Source organism: Nerophis ophidion, linkage group LG08 (assembly GCF_033978795.1).
Source record: "Nerophis ophidion isolate RoL-2023_Sa linkage group LG08, RoL_Noph_v1.0, whole genome shotgun sequence".
Lineage (NCBI taxonomy): Eukaryota > Metazoa > Chordata > Actinopteri > Syngnathiformes > Syngnathidae > Nerophis > Nerophis ophidion.
In genome coordinates, this window is record NC_084618.1 from 23,104,932 (window position 1) to 23,123,026 (window position 18,095).

The following is an 18,095-nucleotide window of genomic DNA, read 5'->3' on the forward strand; positions in this document are numbered from 1 at the left end:
ATTGGGTATAAAAACAGCTTCGCAAAAAAATGCTCAGTCTTTCACAAGAAAGGATGGGGTGAGGTACACCCCTTTGTCCACAACTGCGTGAGCAAATAGTCAAACAGTTTAAGAACAACGTTTCTCAAAGTGCAATTGCAAGAAATTTAGGGATTTCAACATCTACGGTCAATAATGTCATCAAAAGGTTCAGAGAATCTGGAGAAATCACTCCACGTAAGCGGCATGGCCGGAAACCAACATCGAATGACCGTGACTTTCTAACCCTCAAGACAGCACTGTATCAAAAACCGACATCAATCTCTAAAGGATATCACCACATGGGCTCAGGAACACTTCACAAAACCACTGTCACTAAATACAGTTTGTCGCTACATCTGTAAGTGCATGTTAAAGCTCTACTATGCAAAGCGAAAGCCATTTATCAATAACATCCAGTTTCCTCAGTTCCTAAACGTTTATTGAGTGTTGTTAAAAGAAAAGGTGAATTAACACAGTGGTGAACATGCCCTTTCCCATCTACTTTGGCACATGTTGCAGCCATGAAATTCTAAGTTAATTTTTATTTGCTAAAAAAAAATAAAGTTTATGAGTGTGAACATCAAATATCTTGTCTTTGTAGTGCATTCAACTGAATATGGGTTGAAAATGATTTGCAAATCATTGTATTCCGTTTATATTTACATCTAACTCAATTTCCCAACTCATATGGAAACAGGGTTTGTAACACAAGACTCGGCTCCACTGCAATTTTTGTTTCCTCGAGGGGATGGCGGCTGCTACATGCCAGAACAGTGGTTGAGTTGAGTTAGCCTCAGGGGTTCGGCGAAGCCTCCACTGCGGAGGTCAAGACACACCCGACTCATCGTATAAATAAAAACGTGCCTGCTAACGCTAGCATGCACCAAGTACTAAAACATGACTGAGGTGTTTACCTACAGAATTATATAAAAAAAAATTTGCATGCTAATGTTCGCATTTTGAATTGCTAACTGTAACCTGGGTCAAGTACCAAAATACTTGCTAATGTTAGCATGCATCGAATGATGCATGCTAACATTAGCTAACATACCTACAAAATTAGCTAAAACAAAACAAAAACTAGCACACTAATGTTAACATGCAAATAGGTATCATATGTCAAGTAAGACGAAAATGACACTGATGTATATACCTGCTTGTTTAGCTGAATAAATCCAGAATGCTAATGTTAGCATATAAATTGCTAACTGTAACATGCGTTAAGTACCAAAATACCTGCAAAATATGTTTACAATGCTTGCCTGCTAATGTTAGCATGCATCAAGTACTAAAACATGACTGAGTTGTAGCTCTACAGAATTATCTCAGAACAATTTAGCATGCTAATGTTCGCATTTGAAATTGCTAACTGTAACCTGGGTCGAGTACCAAAATACTTGCTAATGTTAGCATGCATCGAATGAGGTGTATACCTACAAAATGAGCTAAAACAAAAAAAACTAGCACACTAACAAATGCAAATAGGTATCACTTGTCAAGTAAAACAAAAATGACACTGATGTATATATCTGCTTGTTTAGCTGAATAAATCCAGAATGCTAATGTTAGCATGTTAAATTGCTAACTGTAACATGCGTCAAGTATCAAAATACCAGACAAATGTGGTAAAAATCCTTGCCTGCTAATGTTAGCAAGCATCAAGTACTAAAATATGACTGAGGTGTGTACCTACAGAATTAGCTAAAAAAAAAAAATCTAGCATAACAACGATAGCTTGCTAACAGGTATCATTGGTCGAGTAACAAAATATTTGACGCTGAGGTGTATACCTGGTAAAACAAAATCTAGCACGATAATGTTAACATGTTAAATTGCTACCTGTAACATGTATCATGTACCAAAATACCTGCAAAGTCTGTTTAAAATTCTTACCTGCTAACGTTAACATGCATCAAGTACCAAAATATGACTCAGGTGTATACCTTCTTGTTTAGCTAAACTAATATGGCATGCTAATGTAAGCGTACTAAAACACTAAGTGTAACAAGCGTCAAGTACCAAAACACCAGAATTTTTTTTTAAATCCTTGCCTGCTCATCTTAGCATGCATCAAGTACCGGTACTAAAATATGACTGAAGTGTATATCTACAGAATTAGCTAAAAAAAAAAATCTAGCATAACAACGTTAGCTTGCTAACAGGTATCATAGGTCGAGTAACAAAATATTTGACGCTGAGGTGTCCACCTGCTAAAAAAAAAAAATCTAGCATGCTAATTTTAGCATGTTAAATTGCTAACTGTAGCAAGCGTCAAGTACCAAAATATTAGAAACATTATTAAAATCCTTGCTTGCTCATGTTAGCAAGCATCAAGTACTAAAATATGATTGAAGTGTATACCTACAGAATAAGCTAAAAAAAAAAATCTAGCATAACAACATTAGCTTGCTAACAGGTATGATAGGTTGAGTAACAAAATATTTGACGCTGAGGTGTATACCTTCTAAAAAAATCTAGCATGCTAATGTTAGCATGTTACAATTGCTAAGTGTAACATGCATCAACTACCAAAATACCTGCAAAATATGTTAAAATGCTTGCCTGCTAATGTTAACATGTATCAAATACCAAAATATGACTCAGGTGTATACCTGCTTGTTTAGCTAAACAAATATGGCATGCTAATGTTAGCGTACTAAAACACTAATTGTAACAAGCGTCAAGTACCAAAATACCAGAATTTTTTTTTTTTAATCCTTGCCTGCTCATGTTAGCATGCATCAAGTACCGGTACTAAAATATGACTGAAGTGTATATCTACAGAATTAGCGAAAAAAAAAAATCTAGCATAACAATGTTAGCTTGCTAACAGGTATCATAGGTCGAGTAACAAAATATTTGACGCTGAGGTATCCACCTGCTAAAAAAAAAAAATCTAGCATGCTAATTTTAGCATATTAAATTGCTAACTGTAGCAAGCGTCAAGTACCAAAATATTAGAAACATTATTAAAATCCTTACTTGCTCATGTTAGCAAGCATCAAGTACTAAAATATGATTGAAGTGTATACCTACAGAATAAGCTAAAAAAAAAATCTAGCATAACAACGTTAGCTTGCTAACAGGTATCATAGGTCGAGTAACAAAATATTTGTTGCTGAGGTGTATACCTGCTAAAAAAAATCTAGCATGCTAATTTTAGCATGTTAAATTGCTAACTGTAGCAAGCGTCAAGTACCAAAATATCAGAACAAATTTTAAAATCCTCGCCTGCTCATGTTAGCAAGCATCAAGTACTAAAATATGACTGAAGTATATACCTACAGAATAAGCTAAAAAAAAAAAATCCAGCATAACAACGTTAGCTTACTTACAGGTATGATAGGTTGAGTAACAAAATATTTGACGCTGAGGTGTATTTCTTCTAAAAAAAATCTAGCATGCTAATGTTAGCATGTTACAATTGCTAACTGTAACATGCGTCAAGTACCAAAATACCTGCAAAATATGTTAAAATGCTTGCTTGCTAATGTTAACATCCATCAAGTACCAAAATATGACTCAGGTGTGTACCTGCTTGTTTAGCTAAACAAATATGGCATGCTAATGTTAGCGTACTGAAACATTAAGTGTAACAAGCGTCAAGTACTAAAATACCAGAATTTTTTTTTAAATCTTTGCCTGCTCATGTTAGCATGCATCAAGTACCGGTATTGAAATATGACTGGAGTGTGTACTTACAGAATTAGCTAAAAAAAAAAAAATCTAGCATAACAACGTTAGCTTGCTAACAGGTATCATAGGTCGAGTAACAAAATATTTGACGCTGAGGTGTACATCTGCTAAAAAAAATTTAGCATGCTAATATTAGCATGTTAAATTGCTAACTGTAATGTGCGTCAAGTACCAAAACACCTGCAAAATCTATTTAAAATCCTTGCCTGCTAACGTTAGCCTGCATCAAGTACCAAAGTATGACTCACCTACAAAATTAGCTAAAAAAAATGTTTGCATAGTAATGTTAGCATGGTAACATTCGTCAAGTAACCCAAAATTTGTCGCTGAGGTGTATATCTGCAAAATTAGCAAACAAGCTAGCGTGCTAACAGTACAATGTTAACGTTCGTGCCGCGAACTTTTGAAAAATTGGCCACGGGCCACAAATGGCTCCCGGGGGCTACACTTTGTACACCCCTGTGCTAGAACATCTACATTAGCACGAGCATGCCACCATTTAGGGATTGAAGTACGCCAGGGGTGTCCAAACGTTTTCCACTGAGGGCCGCACACTGAAAAATCAAAGCAGGCGGGGGGGCATTTTCATAATTTTTATTTTAAAAACCAATACAATATATGTATAAAAAATATACATTTAGGCCTCGACTCAGTTATGATCCCGGGGACCCCAAAGGGTTTTGGTCCCAAAAAGATATTAAAAATGTGTCATTATTCAGTATTATTATTTTTATTATTATTATTATTCAAGTCTCTAGATCAACATTAGGAAAAATGGAAAAAACACAAAATATGCAATATTTTCATCCAATAACATTTGTTTTTAAGTGGAATATTTGAGATTATATCATAATTGGAGCCTTAATTTTGGATTTTGATTCAATATTATTTTTTGAGCAATGACACTTAAAAACTGATCACACCAAAATAATTGGGGATCCAAAAGTGTCCTACTCATTAAAGTGTTAAAAAATAAACTATACATTTTTTTTTACTGTTTACTTTTAGCACAATAATTTCGAGATCAACTTCAGATATATCCGTAAATTTTAAGTTTTATTGTTGTTTATGTTTTTTTGTTTGTTTGTTTGTTTTAGGCCCTTCTATTAAAAAAAAAAAAAGCCCAGTTTTTTATATAGCAAAACACGAAATATGCAATATTTTCACCCAATAAATTTTTTTAGGTGTAATATTTGAGATTATATAATAATTGGAGCCTTAATTTTGGATTTTGATTCATTATTATTTTTTGAGCAATGACACTTAAAAACAAATCACACTAAAATAATTGGGGATCCAAAAGTGTCCTACTCATTAAAGTGTTAAAAAATAAATTATAAAATTTTTTTTTACTGTTTACTTTTAGCACAATAATTTCGAGATCAACTTCGGATATATCGGTCAATTTTAGGTTTTATTGTTGTTTATGTTTTTTTGTTTGTTTGTTTGTTTTAGGCCCTTCTTTTTTTTTAAAAAACTGCTCAGTTTTTCATATAGCAAAACACAAAATATGCAATAGTTTCACCCAATAACATTTTTTTTGGTGCAATATTTGAGATTACATAATAATTGGAGCCTTAGTTTTGGATTTTGATTCATTATTATTTTTTGAGCAATGACACTTAAAAAAAGATCACACTAAAATAATTGGGGATCCAAACGTGTCCTACCCATTAAAGTGTTAAAAAATAAACTATACATTTTTTTTTACTGTTTACTTTTAGCACAATAATTTCGAGATCAACTTCAGATATATCCGTCAATTTTAAGTTGTATTGTTGTTTATGTTTTTTTGTTTGTTTGTTTGTTTTAGGCCCTTCTATTAAAAAAAACTGCCCAGTTTTTTATATAGCAAAACACAAAATATGCAATATTTTCACCCAATAACATTTTTTGTAGGTGTAATATTTGAGATTATATAATAATTGGAGCCTTAATTTTGGATTTTGATTCATTATTATTTTTTGAGCAATGACACTTAAAAAAAGATCACACTAAAATAATTGGGGATCCAAAAGTGTCATACTCATTAAAGTGTTAAAAAATATATCATATAATTTTTTTTACCGTTTACTTTTAGCACAATAATTTCAAGATCAACTTCAGATATGGCCGTCAATTTTAAGTTTTATTGTTGTTTATGTTTTTTTGTTTGTTTTAGGCCCTTCTTTAAAAAAAAAAAAAGCTCAGTTTTTTATATAGCAAAACACAAAATATGCAACATTTTCCACAAAAAAATATCTTAATGTGACATAATTGAAGCCTTGAATAGGTCAATAATTCAAAATGACATTAATTTTGATTCATTATTATTTTTTAAAGAAAAAAACAGCCTGCATGGCAGCTTTTTGTGTTATAAGAGTAAGCATTGCAACATTTTCTTGTTACATTTCACCTGTTTGCTGTTTTATATCACTTTTTATGTTTTTAATTTTTTTCAATTGTATTTTTAAAATGTACCATGGGGCCGTTAAAACTGACATGCGGGCCGCACTTTGGACACCTCTGAAGTACGCAGTCAAGAACCCACCTTGTCTCCATCCTCGCCAGGTGGTCCGGGCGGTCCTCCGGGTCCCGGTAGGCCCACGGGCCCCTGAATACCGTCTCTTCCAGCTGGGCCTTGAGGTCCTTTCTCTCCCTGAGGTTGGTGGCATCCAAACATGTTGGTCTCTTTTGCAGGTTACAACCTCGTCTAACAACTTACCGGTCCGCCCTTCTCTCCTGCCGGGCCAGGGGGTCCCTGTGGGCCGGGGCGTCCGGGCAGACCCGTGGGTCCGGCGGGGCCAGCGGGGCCACGTTCACCGGGGGACCCCTACAGCATAAAAAAAATAGCAGCTTTTATTACGTAAACTGACACCAGTACGCTGTATTTACTGTACAGTGGGAATGTTTAAGGAGACCTGGGGGGGGTTTGGTACTTACAGCTGGGCCGGGTGGACCGTGAGGACCCTCGTTGCCTTTCAGACCGTGAGCTCCCTGCAGGACAAAGTCAGGGAGAGGCTTTCAGAAGACCCTACTGAGTGGAGGTCAAAAGCGCCGTGCGGCACAAGCAAGGACGGATTACACAACTATTTGCCGAGTTGCAGTTCAGAACCGAACAAAAAAGGGAGAAATATGAACAAACAAGCCCGGAGCACGCTTTTCTTCTGGGGACGCCCACGCAAAGGTCCGAGCTACCGTGAACCCCCGGCACGCTCTCGCAGCCATTTAAAAAAAAAAAAAAGCCCACGGGTGTTACGCAATGACAAAGCCGCGGATTTTTTTTTTGTTTTTTTGCCATCGGCACTCACCACAGGTCCGGGGAGGCCTCGCTCTCCGGTGAAACCTCTGGGTCCAGGTGGGCCGTCCTTACCGGCGGGGCCAGCGGGGCCCGGGTCACCCTGTGGGTTGGACAAGGCAACAGCACAACTCAGTGTCACCACGCACAGCTTCTTCTCCTTCCTATCATATTCACAAGTACACTGCAAAAACTGAAATCTAAGTACAAACCCCGTTTCCGTATGAGTCGGGAAATTGTGTTAGATGTAAATATAAACGGAATACAATCATTTGCGAATCATTTTCAACCCATATTCAGTTGAATATGCTACAAAGACAACATATTTGATGGTTTTTTTTGTGCAAATAATCATTAAGTTTAGAATTTGATGCCAGCAACACGTGACAAAGAAGTTGGTAAAGGTGGCAAAAAATACTGATAAAGTTGAGGAATGCTCATCAAACACTTATTTGGAACATCCCACAGGTGTGCAGGCTAATTGGGAACAGGTGGGTGCCATGATTGGGTATAAAAACAGCTTCCCAAAAAATGCTCAGTCTTTCACAAGAAAGGATGGGGCGAGTTACACCCCTTTGTCCACAACTGCGTGAACAAATAGTCAAACAATTTAAGAACAACGTTTCTAAAAGTGCAATTGCAAGACATTTTGGGATTTCAACATCTCCATCCATTCATTTTCTACCGCTTATTCCCTTTTGGGGTTGCGGGGGGCGCTGGCGCCTATCTCAGCTACAATCGGGCGGAAGGCGGGGTACACCCTGGACAAGTCGCCACCTCATCGCAGGGCCAACACAGATAGACAGACAACATTCACACTCACATTCACACACTAGGGCCAATTTAGTGTTGCCAATCAACCTATCCCCAGGTGCATGTCTTTGGAGGTGGGAGGAAGCCAGAGTACCCGGAGGGAACCCACGCATTCACGGGGAGAACATGCAAACTCCACACAGAAAGATCCCGAGCCTGGATTTGAACCCAGGACTGCAGGACCTTCGTATTATGAGGCAGGCGCACTAACCCCTCTTCCACCGTGATTTCAACATCTACGGTCCATAATATCATCAAAAGGTTCAGAGAATCTGGAGAAATCACTCCACGTAAGCTGCATGGCCGGAGACCAACATTGAATGACCGTGACCTTCGATCCCTCAGACGGCACTGTATCAAAAACCGACATCAATCTCTAAAGGATATCACCACATGGGCTCAGGAACACTTCAGAAAACCACTGTCACTAAATACAGTTCATCTCTACATCTGTAAATGCAAATTAAAGCTCTACTATGCAAAGCAAAAGCCATTTATCAACAACATCCAGAAACGCTGCCCGCTTCTGTGGGCCCGAAATCATCTAAGATGGACTGATGCAAAGTGGAAAAGTGTTCTGTGGTCTGACGAGTGCACATTTCAAATTGTTTTTGGAAATATTTGACATCGTGTCATCTGGACCAAAGGGGAAGCAAACCATCCAGACTGTTATCGACGCAAAGTTCAAAAGCCACAATCTGTGATGGTATGGGGGTGCATTAGTGCCCAAGGCATGGGTAACTTACACATCTGTGAAGGCACCATTAATGCTGAAAGGTACATACAGGTTTTGGAACAACATATGCTGCCATCCAAGCGCCGTCTTTTTCATGGACACCCCTGCTTATTTCAGCAAGACAATGCCAAGCCACATCCAGCACGTGTTACAACAGCGTGGCTTCGTAAAAAATGGTGCGGGTATTTTCCTGGCCCGCCCGCAGTCCAGACATGTCTACCATGGAAAATGTGTGGCGCATTATGAAGCGTAAAATACGACAGCGGAGACCCCGGACTGTTGAACGACTGAAGCTCTACATAAAACAAGAATGGGAAAGAATTCCACTTTCAAAGCTTCAACAATTAGTTTTCTCAGTTCCCAAACGTTTATTGAGTGTTGTTAAAAGAAAAAGTGATGTAACACAGTGGTGAACATGCCCTTTCCCAACTACTTTGGCACGTATTGCAGCCATCAAATTCTAAGTTACTTATTATTTGCAAAAAACAACTTTAAGTTTATGAGTGTGAACATCAAATATCTTGTCTTTGTAGTGCATTCAACTGAATATAGGTTGAAAATGATTTGCAAATCATTGTATTCTGTTCACTCCTCTCTGAGCTGCTACCTTACCGTGGTAGAGGAGTTTGCGTGTCCCAATGATCCTAGGAGCTATGTTGTCTGGGGGTTTTCATGCCCCCTGGTAGGGTCTCCCAAGACAAACAGGTCCTAGGTGAGTGATCAGACAAAGAGCAGCTCAAAGACTTCTATGGAATTACAACGAAATGAACCCAGATTTCCCTCGCCCGGACGTGGGTCACCGGGGCCCCGCTCTGGAGCCAGGCCCGGAGTTGGGGCACGATGGCGAGCGCCTGGTGGTCGGGCCAGTTCCCATGGGGCCCGGCCGGGCACAGCCCGAAGAGGCAACGTGGGTCATCCCTCCAATGGGCTCACCACTCATAGGAGGGGCCATAGAGGTCGGGTGCATTGTGAGCTGGGCGGCAGCCGAAGGCAGGGCACTTGGCGGTCCGATCCTCGGCTACAGAAGCTAGCTCTTGGGACGTGGAACGTCACCTCACTGGGGGGGAAGGAGCCTGAGCTAGTGCGCGAGGTAGAGAAGTTCCGGCTGGATATAGTCGGACTCACCTCGACGCACAGCAAGGGCTCTGGAACCAGTTCTCTCGAGAGGGACTGGACCCTCTTCCACTCTGGCGTTGCCGGCAGTGAGAGGCGACGGGCTGGGGTGGCAATTCTGGTTGCCCCCCGGCTCAAAGCCTGTACGTTGGAGTTCAACCCAGTGGACGAGAGGGTAGCTTCCCTTCGCCTTCGGGTGGGGGGACGGGTCCTGACTGTTGTTTGTGCTTATGCACCAAACAGCAGTTCAGAATACCCACCCTTTTTGGGTACACTCGAGGGAGTGCTGGAAAGTGCTCCTCCGGGTGATTCCCTTGTCCTACTGGGAGACTTCAACGCTCATGTTGGCAACGACAGTGAAACCTGGAGAGGCGTGATTGGGAAGAATGGTCGCCCGGATCTAAACCCGAGTGGTGTTTTGTTATTGGACTTTTGTGCTCGTCACAGTTTGTCGATAACAAACACCATGTTCAAACATAAGGGTGTCCATATGTGCACTTGGCACCAGGACACCCTAGGCCGCAGTTCCATGATCGACTTTGTAGTTGTGTCATCGGATTTGCGGCCTTATGTTTTGGACACTCGGGTGAAGAGAGGGGCGGAGCTTTCTACCGATCACCACCTGGTGGTGAGTTGGCTGCGATGGTGGGGGAGGATGCCGGACAGACCTGGCAGGCCCAAGCGCATTGTGAGGGTCTGCTGGGAACGTCTGGCAGAGTCTCCTGTCAGAGAGAGTTTCAATTCACACCTCCGGGAGAACTTTGAACATGTCACGAGGGAGGTGCGGGACATTGAGTCCGAGTGGACCATGTTCCGAACCTCTATTGTCGAGGCGGCTGATTGGAGCTGTGGCCGCAAGGTTGTTGGTGCCTGTCGTGGTGGTAATCCCAGAACCCGTTGGTGGACACCAGCAGTGAGGGATGCCGTCAAGCTGAAGAAGGAGTCCTATCGGGTTCTTTTGGCTCATAGGACTCCGGAGGCAGTGGACGGGTACCGACGGGCCAAGCGGTGTGCAGCTTTAGCGGTCGCGGAGGCAAAAACTCGGACATGGGAAGAGTTCGGGGAAGCCATGGAAAACGACTTCCGGACGGCTTCGAAGCGATTCTGGACCACCATACGGCGCCTCAGGAAGGGGAAGCAGTGCACTATCAACACCGTGTATGGTGCGGATGGTGTTCTGCTGACTTCGACTGCGGATGTTGTGGATCGGTGGAGGGAATACTTCGAAGACCTCCTCAATCCCACCAACACGTCTTTCTTTGAGGAAGCGGTGCCTGGGGAATCTGTAGTGGACTCTCCTATTTCTGGGGCTGAGGTTGCTGAGGTAGTTAAAAAGCTTCTCGGCGGCAAGGCCCCGGGGGTTGATGAGATCCGCCTGGAGTTCCTTAAGGCTCTGGATGCTGTGGGGCTGTCTTGGTTGACAAGACTCTGCAGCATCGCGTGGACATCGGGGGCGGTACCTCTGGATTGGCAGACCGGGGTGGTGGTCCCTCTCTTTAAGAAGGGGGACCGGAGGGTGTGTTCCAACTATCGTGGGATCACACTCCTCAGCCTTCCCGGTAAGGTTTATTCAGGTGTACTGGAGAGGAGGCTTCGCCGGATAGTCGAACCTCGGATTCAGGAGGAACAGTGTGGTTTTCGTCCTGGTCGTGGAACTGTGGACCAGCTCTATACTCTCGGCAGGGTTCTTGAGGGTGCATGGGAGCTTGCCCAACCAGTCTACATGTGCTTTGTGGACTTGGAGAAGGCATTCGACCGTGTCCCTCGGGAAGTCCTGTGGGGAGTGCTCAGAGAGTATGGGGTATCGGAATGTCTTATTGTGGCAGTCCGCTCCCTGTATGATCAGTGTCAGAGCTTGGTCCGCATTGCTGGCAGTAAGTCGGCCACGTTTCCAGTGAAGGTTGGACTCCGCCAAGGCTGTCCTTTGTCACCGATTCTGTTCATAACTTTTATGGACTGAATTTCTAGGTGCAGTCAAGGCGTTGAGGGGTTCCGGTTTGGTGGCCACGGGATTAGGTCTCTGCTTTTTGCAGATGATGTAGTCCTGATGGCTTCATCTGGCCGGGATCTTCAGCTCTCACTGGATCGGTTCGCAGCCGAGTGTGAAGCGACCGGAATGAGAATCAGCACCTCCAAGTCCGAGTCCATGGTTCTCGCCCGGAAAAGGGTGGAGTGCCATCTCCGGGTTGGGGAGGAGACCCTGCCCCAAGTGGAGGAGTTCAAGTACCTAGGAGTCTTGTTCACGAGTGGGGGAAGAGTGGATCGTGAGATCGACAGGCGGATCGGTGCGGCGTCTTCAGTAATGCGGACGTTGTATCGATCCGTTGTGGTGAAGAAGGAGCTGAGCCGGAAGGCAAAGCTCTCAATTTACCGGTCGATCTACGTTCCCATCCTCACCTATGGTCATGAGCTTTGGGTCATGACCGAAAGGATAAGATCACGGGTACAAGCGGCCGAAATGAGTTTCCTCCGCCGGGTGGCGGGGCTCTCCCTTAGAGGTAGGGTGAGAAGCTCTGCCATCCGGGAGGAACTCAACGTAAAGCCGCTGCTCCTCCACATCGAGAGGAGCCAGATGAGGTGGTTCGGGCATCTGGTCAGGATGCCACCCGAACGCCTCCCTAGGGAGGTGTTTAGGGCACGTCCAGTCGGTAGGAGGCCACGGGGAAGACCCAGGACACGTTGGGAAGACTATGTCTCCCGGCTGGCCTGGGAACACCTCGGGATCCCCTGGGAAGAGTTAGACGAAGTGGCTGGAGATAGGGAAGTCTGGGCTTCCCTGCTTAGGCTGCTGCCCCCGCGACCCGACCTCGGATAAGCGGAAGATGATGGATGGATGGGATGAATGTATTCTGTTCATATTTACATCTAACACAATTTCCCAACTCATATGGAAACGGGGTTTGTATATTAGAGTCTTTTACTTGTTAAAGGTTTTGGTCCTAAATGATCTCAGTAAGATATTACAGCTTTTTGCTGAGTTTTTATGACCTATATTGAGTAAAACATATTTGAAACTCGAATATCAACTGATGCAAAGCTGTGTCATCAACCATCATTCCTCATACCATGAATTGATTAACGTATATATATATATATATATATATATATATATATATATATATATATATATATATATATATATATATATATATATATATATATGACTAATTGGATGTCAACAGTATGTGAAAGTTTGACTCCTACCTCGTTTATTTCCGTGAGGATCTCCTTAAAATTGTATAATTAATCGAATATGTGCCGAAGAAGGATTAGTGTGGAGAGAGTGTTTCAAATGTTTTCCCATCATGCACTCTGACGGATTTAAATCGGTAATTTATATTTTTATATTTTTATTTATTTTTATAATATCCACAAACTTAAGTGAGCAGGTTGTGTTGAGTGTGACCATGTGTGTTGACCTTAATGTCGGATGCATATATGTTTTACACCATGACTAGGGAAGGTTGTGTGGATTGTGTCATATAACTACATACTATGTTTAATTGGTATGTAAATTTTAGGGTCATTAATCAGGTTTTCTAAACTGTCCAAAAAACATGTTGACTCCTACCTTACTTACTTCAGTGAAGACCTCCTTAAAATTGTATAATTAATCAAATATGCGCCGAAGAAGAATTAGTGTGGAGAGAATGATTCAAATGTTTTCCCATCAAGCACTCTGACGGATTTAAATTGGTGTAATTTATATTTTTATTTATTTTTATAATATCCACAAACTTAAGTGAGCAGGTTGTGTCGAGTGTGACCATGTGTGTTGACCTTAATGTCGAATGCATATTTTTTACACCATGACTAGGGAAGGTTGTGTGGATCGTGTCATATAACTAAATACTATGTTTAGATTGTATGTAAACTTTAGGGTCATTAATCAGGTTTACTAAACTGTCCAGAAGACATGTTGCAATTTTTTTGCACCATGACTAGGGAAGGTTGTGTTGATTGTGTCATATAAGTAATGCTGTGGTATAGTTGTCAGGTAAATTAATCAGATTTACTAAACTGTCCACAAGTTGGTGTTGAATAAATAGTATTCAAATGTATTTTTAATATTCTCCGTGTGTGCAATGCTTAATTGAACTTATGACATCTCACAGGCCAAAAGAAAGGTGCAAGATAGTTTATTTACTATCATTGTTTAAGTGCATTTGTGCATACTTGGGTTGTTTCAGGCGTACAAATCCTAATCCTTATTGGGCACTTCGACCTGCTGTGTAAACCTGGACTCACCTTAGCTCCTTCCTTTCCTGCGGATCCAGGGAGACCCTGCTCGCCGGGTGGACCTGGGGGTCCGGGGTGGCCGCGATCTCCCATCGGTCCTGTCTCGCCCGTCGGTCCCTGTAGAGTCACAGAGGGAACAGAGCAAGGTAAGGAAAGAAGGAACAATGTTGGGAAATTAAATGTGTGGTGAAAAATGTGAAGCATTTGTTGCGTGGGAGGACCACTTGTCTTCAGGAAACTTTGTTATCGTGACTGTTTTTTGTAGCAAAACTTCACGCGTGATAAGTAGTAGTCCTCGCGTCTGATGAGGTAAATGCTAAAAGTAAGTACAGTAGAACCTGTAATGTTTAACGGGCCAAAATGTTTTCTGGCATGGTGATCATAGTAATCTAACAGATAAAAACAGATTTTTTGAGCTATCTAAGGAGGAATGAAAGAAAGGAAGGGATCTTTCTCATCAGTCATCCTCTTTATTTTTACCTGTGGGTGGAGGCGGACACACACACCCAAGTTGTGGCACGTGGCGTGAACGTTCGGTGACATACTAGCAATTATCCGGATCAGGCTCAAAATGTGATGGCTTTTCATAAAAACAGGGCTAAATTGGCGCCATTTTGACATTTTTTTCACACTTTATCTACGGTACAGGCCAAAAGTTTGGACGCACCTACTCATTTCAATGCGTTTTCTTAATTTTCACGACTATTTACCTTGTAGATTGTCACTGAACGCATCAAAACAATGGCACCTGTGAAGTGAAAAACCTTTTTTCGGTGACTCCCTCTTGAAGTTCATCGAGTGAATGCCAAGAGTGTGCAAAACAGTAATCAGAGCGAAGGGTGGCTATTTTGAAGGAACTAGAATATAAAACATGTTTTCAGTTATTTCACCCTTTTTTTGTTAAGTACTTAACTCTACATGTGTTCATTCATAGTTTTGATGCCTTCAATGACAATCTACTATGTAAAAAGTCATGAAAATAAAGAAAACGCATTGAATTAGAAGGTGTGTCCAAACTTTTGGCCTGTAATGTACATGAAACGATTTTATTTGATGCGTGTTTTGTCCTTAAAAAAATAATTGGGAAATAAATTGTTCAGTAAATAATTTGTTCGGTACAAAATAACAAATTAAAAGTAGTTAAAAAGTTGCATATACCCAGACTGGGATTTGAATCCAGTATTTCAGAATTACTAACGCATGCCACAGGGTTCAAAAGGAATAACTGGGGAAATTTGCAATCATTTTTGTGACAGTGACAGAGCAGGAATGGGCTAGTTATATGTGAGCAGTAAAAATTCATAATAAACGCCCTGTTATTCATTATTTGACATTTTGGATAAGCTTATTCACGCAAAATGGGTACGGTACCTTTTCCTAGTATCTGGGAATCGATACCGGTATTAAACAGTTCCGTTTATATTTTTTGGGTATTTTTGTGTGTTAATAAATATTAGTTGTTTAATAGTTGTTGTTTTTTTTAATGAAACATATCAAAATGAGATGATTATGGTAACCGTGGTCTCCAGTTGTAACATTTTGTTTTATTAGACCGGGGGTCTGCAACCTGCGGCTCTTTAGCGCCGCCCTAGTGGCTTTCTGGAGCTTTTTCAAAAATGTATGAAAAATGGAAAAAAATTAGGGGAGAAAAATACATTTTTTGTTTTAATATGGTTTCTGAAGATGGACAAACATGACACAAACCTCCCTAATTGTTGTAAAGCACACTGTTTATATTAAACATGCTTCACTGAGTCGGGTATTTGGCGAGCGCCGTTTTGTCCTACTAATTTTAGCAGTCCTTGAACTTACCGTGGTTTGTTTACATGTACAACTTTCTCTGACTCTCTAAGACGTGTTTTATGCCACTTCTTTTTCTGTCTCATTTTGTCCACCAAACTCCTGACATTGTGCGTAAATGCACAAAGGTGAGTTTTGTTGATGTTATCGACTTGTGTGGAGTGCAAATCAGACATATTTGGTCCCAGCATAACTGCAAGCTAATCGATGCTAACATGCTATTTAGACTAGCTATATGTACACATTGCATCATTAAGCCTCATTTGTAGCTATATTTGAGCTCTTTTAGTTTCCTTTAAGTCCTCTTAATTTAATTTATGTCTCATGACACACGATCTGTATGTAATATGGCTTTTTGCGGCTCCAGGCATATTTGTTTTTTTATTTTTGGTCCAATATGGCTCTTTCAACATTTTGGGTTGCCGACCCCTGTATTAGACCATTTACAATGCAGTTGCACCTCCAAGACATAAGATGGCAGTACTGTATGGTACCTTATCTAACTCGGAAGTCGCTTTTTATATTGATTGATTGATTGATTGAAACTTTTATTAGTAGATTTTACAGTACAATACATATTCCGTACGATTGACCACTAAATGGTAACACCCGAATACGTTTTTCCATTCATGGTATATAGATACTGAGGTTGAATGTGTCATGTTGCGCCCTACAAAGTGTGTATACTGTAAGTCTTGTGCGTGTTACTAACCGTTTTAACGAAACATTCATCTCAGTGAAAGTTTTATTTCCTGGATTTGGTGTAAAAAATTGCTCATGTGAATTGTAGCCCGCTTATGGCAAATTACATGTAAATTAGCGTCAAGCTAGTGCATTTTGAAAGAGTGTAGCCTTACGTTATGTTTACGGTGTTAATGTGACGTCACCATTAATTGATTAATGTGGACCTCGACTTGAACACGTTAAAAAACGTATTCGGGTGTTACCACTTAGTGGTCAATTGTACGGGATATGTACTGTACTGTGCAATCTACTAATAAAAGTCTCAAAATCAAAACGTGCAGCAAAATGTATCGATAGGCAAATCGATGCCCGGTAGTACCGACGGACTTTGGTCGATGCCTACAAAAGTATGGAATCCTGTACCCGTCCGTCCGTATCGCAAACTAATTAGACAAATAAACCCTAACGATGACATAAAATTATATTCTATCTTTTGATAGGAAGAAACAAAACAAATTTGTAGATATTCAACACTCTACTGCCGTCTAGCTCCAGCCAATTCGTCACGTTTCATGTGTCAGGTACTATGAATTGATTAACGTGGACCCCGACTTAAACAAGTTGAAAAACTTGTTCGGGTGTTACCATTTAGTGGTCAATTGTACGGAATATGTACTGTACTGTGCAATCTACTAATAAAAGTCTCAAAAACAAAACGTGCAGCAAAAGGCATCGATGGGTAAATCGATACCTGGTAGTACCGACGGACTTTGGCCGATGCCTTAAATGTACGAAATCCTGTACTCGTCCGTATCGCAAACTAATTAGACAAACAAAGCTTAACGATTACATAAAATAATATTTTAATCTATTGATAGGAAGAAACAAAACACATTTGAAGATATTCAACACTCTACTGCCGTCTAGCTCCAGCCAATTCGTCACGTTTCATGTGTCAGGTACTATGAATTGATTAACGTGGACCCCGACTTAAACAAGTTGAAAAACTTGTTCGGGTGTTACCATTTAGTGGTCAATTGTACGGAATATGTACTGTACTGTGCAATCTACTAATAAAAGTCTCAAAAACAAAACGTGCAGCAAAAGGCATCGATGGGTAAATCGATACCTGGTAGTACCGACGGACTTTGGCCGATGCCTTAAATGTACGAAATCCTGTACTCGTCCGTATCGCAAACTAATTAGACAAACAAAGCTTAACGATTACATAAAATAATATTTTAATCTATTGATAGGAAGAAACAAAACACATTTGAAGATATTCAACACTCTACTGCCGTCTAGCTCCAGCCAATTCGTCACGTTTCATGTGTCAGGTACCATGAATTGATTAACGTGGACCCCGACTTAAACAAGTTGAAAAACTTGTTCGGGTGTTACCATTTAGTGGTCAATTGTACGGAATATGTACTGTACTGTGCAATCTACTAATAAAAGTGTCAAAATCAAAACGTGCAGCAAAAGGCATCGATGCCCGGTAGTACCGACGGACTTTGGTCGATGCCTATAAAAGTACGGAATCCTGTACTCGTCCGTATTGGAAACTAATTAGACAAACAAACCCTAACGATTGCATAAAATAATCTTTTAACAGAAGTATTGATAGAAAGAAACAAAACACATTTGAAAATATTCAACACTCTACTGCTGTCTGGCTCCAGCCAATTCGTCACGTTTCATGTGTCAGGTACCATG

The 18,095-nt window shown here is 40.9% G+C and overlaps 1 protein-coding gene across 2 annotated transcripts in view; it reads right to left on the reverse strand.

Moving 5' to 3' along the window:
- Nucleotides 1–18,095, reverse strand: part of LOC133557518 (collagen alpha-1(XI) chain-like) — a 165,428-nt gene that overhangs the window by 24,500 nt on the left and 122,833 nt on the right. For both annotated transcript variants that reach the window (XM_061908012.1, XM_061908010.1), the window contains exons 39-43: nt 13,905–14,012; nt 7,008–7,097; nt 6,640–6,693; nt 6,422–6,529; nt 6,248–6,355 (exon numbers count right to left, since the gene is read on the reverse strand). In XM_061908012.1, the coding sequence (XP_061763996.1) occupies nt 6,248–6,355; nt 6,422–6,529; nt 6,640–6,693; nt 7,008–7,097; nt 13,905–14,012 (468 nt within the window). The remainder of the gene's footprint in view (nt 1–6,247; nt 6,356–6,421; nt 6,530–6,639; nt 6,694–7,007; nt 7,098–13,904; nt 14,013–18,095) is intronic.